This window comes from Phoxinus phoxinus, assembly GCF_949152265.1.
Source record: "Phoxinus phoxinus genome assembly, chromosome: 7".
NCBI classification, from domain to species: Eukaryota; Metazoa; Chordata; class Actinopteri; order Cypriniformes; family Leuciscidae; genus Phoxinus; species Phoxinus phoxinus.
Genome location: NC_136882.1, coordinates 35,583,060 through 35,596,473, shown reverse-complemented (window position 1 = coordinate 35,596,473; position 13,414 = coordinate 35,583,060). Strand labels below are relative to the sequence as shown.

The following is a 13,414-nucleotide window of genomic DNA, read 5'->3' as shown; positions in this document are numbered from 1 at the left end:
GTTTATCACTGGTGTAAAAGACACAAATGATGCCATCAAGTTGTTTTTTAGAGCATGCATCTTCCAGGAATTTATAGTTCTAATGGTGATTACATTACCTGTTCTACAGGTAATTACAGCAACACAATCACTGTCAGCAAGAAATTATGTGTCAATATACAGTATATTTAAAGTCACAGCACACTTGTGCAAAAGTGAGCCTTTAAACACCATCAATTTCAAATCCATAAATGACCATCCCAAATGTGTTCAGTGAAGTTCAGGTCTGAAATTTGTACAGGCCAGTCCAGTAAATCACTTCTGTCTACATGTGTGCACTTTGTGTGATTTTCATGCATGATTTTTCTGCATCTGTTTGTAGTGAGTGAAACTTAAATAAGCAAATTAGAAGGTGAAGTCTTCATCCTTCTTTTAGCCGTTTGCACCGTAAGACAATATAGAATTAGAGAAGCTGTCAAAACCATTCACATACATAAAATAACACACAATCACTGGATTTTTAACCTTATTCCCAGTTTTATTGGTTTTTTTTGGTACAATATTTCATAATATTACTTTTAAGGGCTCTTTTTTTGATCAAACAAATGCAGCCCTGGTGAACATAAGAATATAAGAAAAAAAGAAGAACATAAGAAGAAGAAGAAAAAATCAACCCCAAACCAGCAACTTTTAAATGATAGTGTATGCTATTTTGCAATCTATTTAATTTTAATCATAAAGCTATAAGTCTGAAACAAGAAACTAGTACAAAAGGTCCTCAGAATTACTGGTCATTTGCACGAGCCTCGGCTGTATGTTTTCTTGAACAAGGTTTGAACAGCTTGTTGGGTGTTCATTTTTGCAGAAATTCCCTGAGGTGACATTGAGTGATTTTCTAAAGAAAAGAAAAATGAACAGAAACCAATTTAGAAAAAAGTACAACATTCTTGGATCTTGTGAATATACACGTTCATATCCTGTTATATTCAAATAATTAAAATATTAACTTAAGTTCTTATTGTATAAAGTTTTTGAGTTTTTAATACCTTGTCCCCAAACCTGCAGGGGCAGGCCTCATCAGGATTGTCTTTAAGATATTTGGATTGTTTAGTATTTACCAGTTCAGTGAATGTGTCTTTAGAAAAGTCAACCTGTGAATACAAAGACGAATACACACATTTGTCATGTTTACTTTGTGGCTGTAATTAGATCAGAATGTTGACCTTCAATGCAATTTGCAGTTTAAAGTTCAGACAGAAAATACATACGTCGTTAAGGTGCCTCAACCAAGTACTTGAGAATAAATCAGAGAGGTAGACTTTCCTCTGGGCATCGTAATCAGCGGGAGTGTTTTCAATATATTTGTGACATGAAGTCAACGCGAAGACTGGGTGACATAAAATGGATTATTGTTATACACACAACTTTCAAATAAAAAGCTAGTGTGACTCTGGTTACAAATAAGCCAGGACCATTAGTTGTGGTTTTCATTTAGCATCTTACCATTTACATCAGTAAGTCCTTCGAACATCAATCCAGAGTAATCGCTGTCCATGTATATCACCATCTGCAGCACATACACATGATGAGGAAATAGTAAGATATTTAAAAATACAGCCGACTCATTCCCTTTACTTAAGCGGTTTATATCACTACAGGTTGTTGTTGCCCCTTTCAAAAGTGTTGCAGTAGCAGTTGTGAAAGTAGTAGGCCTAATGTGACTGTGGGGTTAGATGGACCTGCTAGAAATAGAAGAGTAGGAAAAAGAATCGCAAGGTCTGAATTTAAGATTGGGAAGGAAGTTGGAAGAGGATCAAATTCGTCACATTTGGCATACAACTATTTTTTAAATAAAATGTATCTCTCTCTCTCTCTCTCTCTCTCTCTCTCTCTCTCTCTCTCTCTCTCTCTCTCTCTCTCTCTCTCTCTCTCTCTCTCTCTCTCTCTACTGCCATTCAAAAGCTTTGGATCGGTAATATTTTTAATGTTTTAAAAGAAGCCTCTTCTGCTCAACAAGGCCGCATTTGTTTGATAAAAAAAGTCATATTGTAACATTCTATGACTATTTAAAATAACTGTTTTCTATTTTAATATATTTTAAGATGTAATTTATTCCTGTGATCAAAGATGAATTTTCAGCTTCATTACTCCAGTCTTCAGTCACATGATCCTTCAGAAATCATTCTAATATGCAGATTTGATGCTCAAAAAACATTAATTATTATTATCAATTTAGAAAATTATTTGATGAATAGAAAGTTAAAAAAATAACAGCATTTATTAGATATAAATATTTTGTAACATTATACATTAAAAAACTTTTGATCAATTTAATTATTCCATTATGAATGAAAGTATTAATTACTTTTATTACAAAAAAATTGTATTGACCCCAAACTTGTGAACGGTAGTGTTTAATGTTACAAAGCTTTCTATTTCAGAGAAATGCTGTTCTTTTGAACTTCCTATTCAACAAATAATCCTGAAATAAAAATGTAAATAACTGTTTTCAACATTGATAATAATGAGAAATGTTTCTTGAGCATCAAATCATATTGGAATGATTTCTGAAGGATCATGTGACACTGAAGACTGGAGTAATGATCACAGGAATAAATTACACTTTACTATATATTCACATAGAAGAAGCTGTTTTAAATTGTAATAATATTTCACAGTATTACTGTTTTTTTTTTTTTTGTTTTTTTTTTTTTATAAATGCAGCTTTGGTGAGTAGAAGATACTTAAAAAAAAAAAACATTAAACATCTTATTGTTCAAAAACATTTGTGTGTGTGTGTGTGTATATATATATATATATATATATATATATATATATATATATATATATATACATACATACATACTATATATACATACATACTATAATAAAATCATGTTTATAGTACGTAAAAAACATTACTGAATACATACCTTTGAAAATTTGTTTTCAGTATGCATGTTCTTGATTGTTCCAATGAGATCTTTAGGAGAAAGCTGTCATAAAACATACAGAATTAATGTTCTAGAAGTCTGCAAGTTGTCAGATTAAACACAACAGTTCCTGTTCTTATCCGTGTATTTACATGGAAAATCTTGAATTAATTGTTTTTTTCCCCCTGAAATTAATTCCTACTGGGTAAATAAAGTAATTTGTGAGATTTAAAAAATTACAATTCTTTTTACAAAAGAGACAACCATTAAAAGCAAATAAATAAATAATAATAAATTGAAAAAATGAAATAAAATTGTTGTACATTTTGTCAATTGTGTATCCATAAACACTTATAAATGTGATGCTAGGTCTTGCTTTTTACTATATTAGTATTATTATTATATTTTTTCATGTTCAGATAAAAGATTACTTAACATGCCGTCCCATTTATTGTTTTTCTGAGAAATTTTGTGGGCATAATTTTTTTCCCATAGGAATCTGAGTTTTGCATGAGGGTGAAAATGTTCCCCATAGATTCTGCTCATATTCAAGTTAGTCGACAGAAAACTGCTTGGTTTAAAAGTGAATTATTTGAGATCTGTGAGCTTCATACATTGCTACACTCTTGAGATAGAGAATTGGCATTTTTATAGCATAATATTTTTGGCTTATCATCATAAATATACCGTATATCTTGTCCATTCTGATAATCTCTTGAATCTTTTTATACTCACTGCCTTATCAGGAAACTGAAACCCGTCTTCTGTTCCCAGACCGGTCATGTAGACGTATATGTTGTCATTGGGTCCACTGCATTAAATTAAAATAATAATGGTACTTAATTTTAGCTGCAAATTCACATTATCTGCAAGCAGCAATTACAGGGCCAATCACTGAAGCGGCAGATGTGTTACAGTTATTTCATTGTAGCATCGCTGGTGATATTTGTAGGCAACGTGGATTCCAAAATCTACATGTAGAATTATTTATAACGTGAAACAACTGCTTTTTGACCAGTTGGTGGTGCGGTCCACTGTAAAAAAATTGCTGTGATTATTTATCACAACTTAAAATCCAACATTGTTTCAACTTTAAAAAATATGTGTTCATGCTTGACTTAAAATATTAAGTTTAGTTAACTTTAGTTTAGGTAAGTTGGATATTTAAGTTATCTCAACAAATTTTAAGTTGTTATAACTAATCGCAGCCACATTTTTTACAGTGTATAGCCTATTTAAAAGAAAATTGTGTATTTTGACGAACACATTGGCTGCGTCCGAAATCGTATACTCTCCACATATTTGCCATGTTGTCCTTAACACATGGCACACTAGCGTCAGTTGTGTCACGTCACTGCCATTCATAAATCTCTCCTGTGAAGCGACAGCTGATTGGTCACATGATAATGACAACATGGTGAATGTAGTACGTACAGATTACATTAATACTACACACACTAATACTAAATAGGACATACTTTTTTAGCGGTCATGAAATAAATTCTTACTCAAAAAAAGAAAACCTACTCGAGAGTGTGCGATTTCGGACACGGCCAGAATCTTGCCGGTCATCTGGGGAGTTTTTGCCAACTCTTTTATGAGTTCTGTGAAATTGGGGCATACTTCTTTTGTCATTTTTTGTACTGGCTACTATATGTCCAGGGTGCTTTCCCCTGACTCTGGCCTAGGAAACCGGGAAAGGCTTCAGCCCTATGACTTAAGGTCGTATATGGATTAGAAAGAGAGAGATATTATGTGATTTCAGATTCAAAGCTACAACTCTAAGCACCCGTGCTGCTTCCTCACATTCAGTGGTTGGCCCTTAATTAACTGCACAAAAGTGAAGGTATTAATAATTAATAACATGACATAATGATATCATTGAAAGTTTCTTCTTTACAGACAAACTAACCTTTCTATGAATTTTTTGTTTGTGTTCGTATCCCCTCGAAGAGCAGACAGGAAGTTCTCTGGGGTTACATCCTATAAGATCATAATTGTCATAATTAATCATTATTGTTAAAAGTTATAATTGTGCTCAGATATGGAATAAAAACATCAAAACAAAACTAAACATGTTACCATGTCAAAACAAAACAAATATTACCTTTCCAGTGTAGTCCTTTGGAACTCCCGAGTACACGTCTAAACCATCAATTATACTGACAATTTCTCCTTTAGAAACCTTGTTTCTGCAGGCAGTGAAGAAAAGTTAAGTGTTAAACGCAGTCAGCTCCAACAATCTTATCCACACTTTTCTGTGATGACGTGCTTCTAGAATTATTAAACCTAGCAAAGATTGCTAGCAAATGCTGTTATGAGGGTGTTGCATGTCTGAGATAATGATGGTCGATTTGACATCTTTCTCTCTTCTGTCTTCCGTAATCAATCTCTCTATTTTCTTCCTCTTTTGGAAAGTCTTGCAAATGCTATTTTATCATGCATTTTTGATCTTTTTCCCATTTTGCTATTGTTTTGCTTTTAATAAACCCCAGAAATGCGGCTCCGTTACACTGTTGTTCCCGCACTACTAATTATCATGTTTAGCACAGAAGATTGAGATCAACTATGAAACACATGATACTCAAAAGCTTTGGGAAATTACTCACTCTTTACTGTGAGCGATGTCATCATACATCATCACCACAATCTGATCATCAGGAATTCCATGTCTCTTAATTAGCTGATAATGAAGGCACACGTTGGCCTGAAACGCAAATGATAAAGATGAGTTCAGTTACTGTCTTCATTTATAAACTGAGGCATGTCACACCTTAATGAATCTCAAAAATAATGAAAAAACACACACACAAACCTGGTGTTTGTAATGTTCCCAGCCCTTTGAACCGGCGACAAGGAGAATCCATTTTTTTCCAGACATTTCAAAAGCCTTTTCCAAGCAAAGTTTATTGGAATCTAAAATAATAATAATAATACTAACAATTTAAAACTAAATGAACATTGTTCTAATGCTTTTAATTGGCTAACATGAATTTTTAATGGCTCATACATGTATGATGCGTTTTAAGAAACACAGAAAAGAACACAAGTATAAAATATTTTATAAAGTTTAGGACGATATAACAAGAGTTCAGGTTTTTTGTTCATGAAGTGCTGAAATGTCAATCACTCGTCACGATGTTAAAATACAGGTCAAAAATGTTTCTATTTTACCCAGTTTTCTACAAAATTAAATACAATCTAAATCACTAAACACTTTTAGCAACTGTAGATGATTGGATCATATCATACCTGTGTTGAGTATCAGGTGTTCCTGTGTGCCTGTCCTGTTGATTTCTGCTGGTTTTAGTCAGACAGCCTCTGTCTTTATATAGGCAGTTTATCCCTTTCATTCGAGACTCATGGGCGGAGAGTTTGTGCTGGTGGGAGTGTGTATTTCATATTTTGCAATAATTTTCATATTCACTTTAATTGATGGCAGTTGGTGACTTTGTGAACCATGTGAAACCTAGTTTTGAGTTGATTTGGTTTTAAACTTTTAAGGTGGGACACTTGTTACATTAACAGTTACATACAAGTAATCAGATTGGAAATATGAAGCTCTTCCACAGCTTTTCTCTTTTTTAAATTATGAATTATTATTATTCATTGAATGTCCGTTTTGTCAGAAAGGGGAAATACAAACAGCCACAATTTGATTCCACATAATCACAAGCTTTACATTTTTTAACACTTTGGGATTTTTTTATAACTCAGTTACTTTAAAGAAAAAAACCTGTCCAGATAAAATATTTTCAAAATATGCAAAACACTTGATTTTGCAATGACTTAAGGACTTTAAATAATGCCTTTATTCTTTTTTTTACTTGCAAAATTGATAATATCAGAGAAAATGAAAACCATGCAACCATCTATTACAGTATTGCTTCAGACATTGTGCAATAGACCCCTGAGGAACATTTCATTATTTTCTATAGGAGAGGAAGAATTGTCAAAGTTTTATAAATCGTCAAAATACACAACATGTTTGTTAGACCCTATACCGACAAAGCTACTAAAAGAGATGCTTCCAGAAGTCATAAATTCCATCCTTAATATGATTAATTCATCATTATCATTAGGATATGTCCCAAAAACTTTCAAGCTGTTAAGCCTCTCATTAAAAACAACACAACTTTACCCTAGAAAAGTAGTTAATTACAGACCGATCTCACATCTCCCTTTATCAGTCAAAAATACTAGAAAATACATTTTGTTTGTGAGATTTCCAGTCAGAATTTAGACTGTATCATTGACATAGATTAAAGGATTAGTTCACTTTTAAATAAAAATGTCCTGATAACTTACTCACCCCCATGTCATCCAAGATGTCCATGTCTTTCTTCAGTCGAAACGAAATTAAGGCTTTTGAGGAAAACATTGCAGGATTTTTCTCCATATAATGGACTTCAATGACATCCAATGGTTTGAAGGTTCAAATGTCAGTCCCAGTCCAACTTCAAAGTCTTGACACAATCCCAGTCAAGAAATAAGGGTCTGCAAAACGATCAGTCATTTTCTAAAAAAAACCCTGTCTTGTACCATCTCTGAGATGCGCCATGCATGACGTCATCACGTTGGAAAGTATATTTTTAGGGCCCAAGCCTTGAAAAGGCGAAGGCCCTTTTGTTTTCCTTCGGATTATTAGGGCCCAAGCCCTGAAAGGGCGAAGGCCCTATTGTTTTCCAAAGGATTATTATTAGGGCCCAAGCCTTGAAAAGGCGAAGGCCCTATTGTTTTCCTCCGAATTATTATTATTATTTTTCTTACGACTATTCGGGCACTTTTGGGTCTCTTAACGTGCTCAAAAACTCTTGAAACTTTGCACACGGGTCAGAACCCGCGGCCATTAGAGCCGGACTGAAGCTGGTACCCGGGCGTGGCAGGGGGGCTCGACAGCGCCCCCTGGAACGCGGTCCGAAAACTTGGTCCATAAATCAAACACGCTTGCATGAAATAATATGAAACTCGGTACACTTATAGATCTCATCGGTTCATATATCCTTCATGCTCTGACTTTTTACCCCAGCCCAACTGGAAGTCGGCTATTTGGGGTAGTTAGAAAAACGCATTCAATGGAATTTAAAATACTTCAACCAATCGGCACGAAACTCGGTGTGCATGAAGTCAAGACATTGAGGATGAAAAATTGTGAGGGGATTTTTGATATCTCGAACGGTTTGGCCGTGGCGAGGAAACGAATTTATGGCGAATATTGGAAACAGGAAGTGTGTTATAACTTCTGCATACATTAACTGATCTTGATGAAACGTCAGCAGTGTGTTCGCTGTAAGAGGCCGATCACATGGATGTGACTATTGTGAGTCAAAGTTATAGCGCCACCAACTGGCAGCAGGAAGCGTGTCACTTTCAAAATGCTTTGAATTCACCCTCTTATTTTTACCCGATTTGCTTCAAACTTCATCTGTATAATGTAAACACACGGCAGATGTAGACATGTGAAAGGATTATTGATATCTTTAATACTGTCGCCATGGCAACGCTTTAAACTTTTATATTCTTTTTGGGTGCATTTGAGGCTCTTAATCTTAATCATCTCAAGGCATATCAGATTTATTAGGTACTAGGCATGTGTGAAGTTTCAGAAACGGGCGCGGTGGAGGGGCTCAGTAGCGCCACCTTTAGTCAAAAATGGGGTATTAGTTTTACCTACAGTAACAAAAATCGGTATTTATATTTATCTCCCCGAGCCGGACAACTTTCTAATTTACAGTCATTAGCTCCGACCAACAGGAAGTCAGATATTTTGGTTTGAATGTGATTTGATGGGAATTTTGCCAGTCTCTCTCAGTGTCTGTGTGTGTGTGAGAGAGGAGGGGGGCTTTATTTTAACCCTTTCTCTGCTGTGTGGGACTTCTCGGGCACTTTTGGGGCCCTTAACGTGCTCGAAAACTCTTGAAACTTTGCACACAGGTCAGAATCTGCGGCCATCAGGGCTGGGCTGAAGCTGGTACCCGGGCGTGGCAGGGGAGCTCAACAGCGCCCCCTTGAACGTGGTCCGAAAACCTTGGTCCATATATCAAACACGTTTGCATGTAATAATATGAAACTCGGTACACATATAGATTTAATCGGGCCGAACAACTTTCGTGCTCTAAGTTTTACGCCAGTCCAACAGGAAGTCGGCTATTATGGGCTGTATGAAAATGCATGCCCCTGGAATTTGATATACTCGTCCAAGAAAAATTATCCTATCGCCACCAAACTCGGTCAGCATGAAGTCAAGACATGGAGGACGCTAATTTGCGGACGGATTTTTGATATCTCGAACGGTTTGGCCGTGGCGAGGAAACGAAGTTATGGCGAGAAAAGAAAAACACGATGTGTTATAACGTCTTCATACATTTATTGATCTTGATGAAACTTCAGCAGTGTGTTTGTTGTAAGAGGGCGATCACATGGATGTGACTATTGTGAGTCAAAGTTATAGCGCCACCAACTGGCAGCAGGAAGTGTGTTACTTTCAAGATACTTTTGACTAAAGTGGGTGGGTTATTTTTACCTACAGTCACAAAACTCGGTCTGTATATTGTGCTTATCGATACGGACAACTTTCTCATTTACAGTCATTAGCTCCGACCAACAGGAAGTCAGATATTTTGGTTTGAATGTGGTTTTGTCTCTCTCTGACAGAGTTCCCCCTGCCATTCTCTGTGTGTGTGTGTGTGTGTGTGTGTGTGGGGAGGGAGGGAGGGAGGGAGGGCACACACACAGACAGTCCCCCCCTTTTCTGTGTGTGTTTGGAGGGGAGCAGAAAGACTCACACTGATGCAAGCTCTAAAGCAGACTTCTTCTTGACAGTCAAAGCGGGGTTACGTTATTGCCCTACGTGCACAGGAACCCGAAAGGCAACGGGGTGGCGGCTTTTTATATATATATATATATATATATATATACATATATATATATATATATATAAATAAATATAGCTGCAAGCAGCGATGGAGGGCCCAAGCCGGTGGCAGCGCCAGCCCGGTGCCTTTAGTGTAACTAAAGGCACCAGGGTGGCGGTGCCACCGGCTTGGGCCTGTAATCGCTGCTTGCAGCTATATTTTAATTATGTTACTGTGTGTGTGTTTGTGTTTGTGTATTTAACCATATTTTGGGGACAAATTTGTCCCAAGAATTTAGCAAAATCTCCAAAAACTTCCTTTTTTGTAAAACCAGTAAAAAAAAGAAAGAAAAAAAGTAAAAAAATTTTTTTTTTTTGAATTGTAAAAATGCAGAACGTTTTCTGTGATGGTTTATGACAGTCTCAAACTTTTTTGGGCCAGTTTGATCCATTATCCACGAATTTGCACGCGCATAAAATGCTAAATGTGAACGGCCCCTGGTTCAAGTTAGCACTCGGCACCACTGTGGAGTAGCACAGTACCAAGACGCCTGCAATTTTGTTTATTTACCGCTATAGAGCGCCAAAAGTTATGGACTGCAACTTTAGGCTATAATTAAAAAGCATGTCACTAAAAGCCAAATTACAGATTTGATTGAACAGTGGGAATATTATTATCATAGTTTCCCACTCCCAGAGAGCAAATAATATATTTTTTAATTTCTGTAATTTTAAATTCAGTAATTTCTGAAGTAGAAATTAGCCTATGTAGCCTATATCATGTAGCCAGTGTAAATTTGTGTAATTTTTGCACTTAGGTTTTATTATGCTTTTAGAAGAGTATTGCAAGAAGCTCCTTACATTAACCTTACTTTCAAAAAAAAAAAAAATACAATCATGATTTTTCATGAAAAATTATGTTAAAATTTTAGGCCTAAAATACCTTGCTATTATTTTATCATTTCGCGCTCAGATGTACGGAAGCCCTGAACCGCAACGTAAAAAAAAAGGTATTTTTTTAAATATTTTTTTTATTTCGAGATTAAAAGTCGAAATATTTAGAGAATACAGTCTTCCGTAGAAATTGTGTGTGTGCATTCATAACGGTGGCGTCCACTGGCGTAGAGCGAGTGTTTCCAATTCATTGTGTGTGTGTGTGTGTGTGTGTGTGTGTGTGTGTGTGTGTGTGTGTGTGTGTGTGTGTGTGTGTGTGTGTGTGTGTGTGTGTGTGTGTGTGTGTAGAAATGCGCTTGTGAAGTCGAACGGCCTCGGACATGGATCTACATAAAATAGTAGCTTTTTACTTTAATCTGGGCTTTCAACAAAAGGAAATTATACACAGGTGCTAATCTACCAACATTCATTACCATGGCGTTGCCTATAGATGAGCCAGGGCCGGCTCTAGGTTATTTGGTGCCCAAGGCGATGCCGCCCCTAAAGCGCTAAAACCATTTAAAGCGCTAAAACCAGCTGTCAGATGTTTTCGCGCCACTCCCGGTTGCTGAGCAACGCGCGTGAGTTTGACAGCTGCCTGTCAGAGTGAATCAGTCGTTTTTTAGGATTGTAGCTATAATCTAGTAAAAGAAATGGACAAATACAAGCAGTGTGTGGACAGTGCACAGTAAAAGTGTACAGCGTGTGTGCAGCTTTCATAATACGTTACATACATTTAATTAACTTTTTTTTATTTTTTTTTATTCTGCAATTTTGCGCCCCGTCCAGCAGATGGCGCCCCAGTAGAATTGTATTCTACTGTTGTAGTAAACCGGCCTGTAGAAAACTATCAGAAAGACTTAAGGAAATTCCTACTGATATACTTTGGTTTATTGTGTTATATTTAACGGACAGTGCATCACGTTGCATGAATTTCTTAAATGAAATAAACAGAGCTCACAAACAATAGGCCTACATAGGCCTACACACACTCCATTTCATCATTGCAAATAACACATATGACTGACTGACAGAACTAGGGACTAACAGACACATGAAGTAAACTTGTGTGTAGTTTATAAAGTCCAACCTTGCACTTGAAAACAATCTAAACTCTGTTTTTATTTTGCAGCTCTTATTGATGCGACTTACCAGCAGCGAGAGATGTGAGACAATGTCGAGTTTTCCCAATTAATGCATGAATTTAACAGTATTATTGAAACTCCGTTACACATATACATGCACCAGCTAACGACGTTAGCTAGGTAACTCTTGTCAAAACGTGTCAAAGACACATCAAAAAGCTGCTGTAACAGTATAGCCTACTGTAACCATTTGACACTTAAAAAGCACATGTCACGACACATAATTCCCCGTCTTCTTTTACTAAAGAATATTTTGACTTATTTACTTACCGGTAGTCTTCGTCTTCTTTCTTAACTTCTTTTGAAATTGTTGACCAACGGGCACGCGCTGAGCTGTTGCTGTCTGAGCGCGCAACAGCGGCATATACGGAGGGGCGGGCTACTGTGTGCGATCGAAACTCGAAAGAGCGGCTTGCCTGCCTGGCTGTGCATTAGAGATGAAATGCATAACTGATGCTACTAAAATTTATACTGGCCAGTGGGGTGGCCAGGAGTCGGCCTGGCCACCCCCTGGTGGCGCCCCTGGCGCTCTGACGTAGATTTTAGAATGCGTGATTTTTTTAAAACTTTATTTAAAGGAGCCGCAAAGCAAATAAGAACTGAACATAAATCAGCGTACGTTCACACCGCCGCCGGCGAGAGCGGCAAAATTTGCTCTCGCCGCCCTACCATCGACGCCGTGAGATTCGGGGACTCTGACGTAGATTTTAGAATGCCTTTATTTAAAGGAGCCGCAAAGCAAATAAGAACTGAACATAAATCAGTATCCTATTTTGTGCATTCTGGCCACACGTAGGGTATAAGTTAAATTTTAAATGTGAAAGTAACAAAACACCAACAATTTCAGACACCTTTTTCCATTCGTCTTTTTATTAATGTCCCTGTATGTAAACAGGGACACGTCGTACAATAACGGGAAACCCGCAACAGAAATAATTAATTTTCCTCCATTTTGCTTAGGAACTAATGTGGTCGGATCCAAAGTTTACAGGATTGTGTTCTCTGGTATCCTCTCAGGCGGAGGACTTCTACATTCCGATTGGTCGCCGCTGGTTGCCGCCGAACCGCGTCATAGCTTATTACCATAAAGTTGACAAATTTCAACTCTTCTCGCCGCTCTCACCGTCCAAGACGCGCCGCGCCGCCCTCGCTGGAGGTCGCCGCCGGCTCTCATTGAAAATGCCGCCGGCGGTGTGAACGCACAGTTATACCGTTCTGTCTCCTTCTTCACCGTAAATACGTTCTGGATACATTTGAGATAAATACATCATTCTGTATCCAATCATTGGGCCGGATCCCGTGATTTCCTCTGATTATGCTAATAACCACTGGTGGTGGTTGAGGAGAGATTCCCTGATATGATTGTAAACTGCTTTGAGTGTAGGCACATATGAAAGCTAACGTTTGTTCAAATAAAATTGTAAATGCGTGTGTGTCTAAAGCTGGACATCTCCATCCAGTCTGAAAAGTGTTTTCGCCTAGGCGATCGTCTATTCTGGCGCAGTATAGCCTATTTTATAAATATAATAGCCTAATGAGATTAAAGTCGAAATATTTCAACTTTAATCTCA

General features: G+C 37.0%; 1 protein-coding gene across 1 annotated transcript; it reads right to left on the bottom strand.

Annotated features, from left to right (window-relative positions):
- Positions 1 to 520: 520 nt before the first annotated feature.
- LOC307001953 (legumain-like) lies at positions 521 to 6,194 on the bottom strand. The gene is made up of 11 exons (XM_079619053.1): positions 6,165 to 6,194; positions 5,728 to 5,828; positions 5,522 to 5,619; positions 5,020 to 5,104; positions 4,825 to 4,895; positions 3,648 to 3,723; positions 2,913 to 2,975; positions 1,483 to 1,546; positions 1,248 to 1,366; positions 1,026 to 1,130; positions 521 to 874 (listed from the first exon to the last, which is right to left on the bottom strand). Exons 2-11 carry the CDS (start codon positions 5,791 to 5,793, stop codon positions 833 to 835), a joined length of 789 nt encoding a protein of 262 aa, XP_079475179.1. The 5' UTR covers positions 5,794 to 5,828; positions 6,165 to 6,194; the 3' UTR covers positions 521 to 832.
- Between the last annotated feature and the right edge of the window lie 7,220 nt (positions 6,195 to 13,414).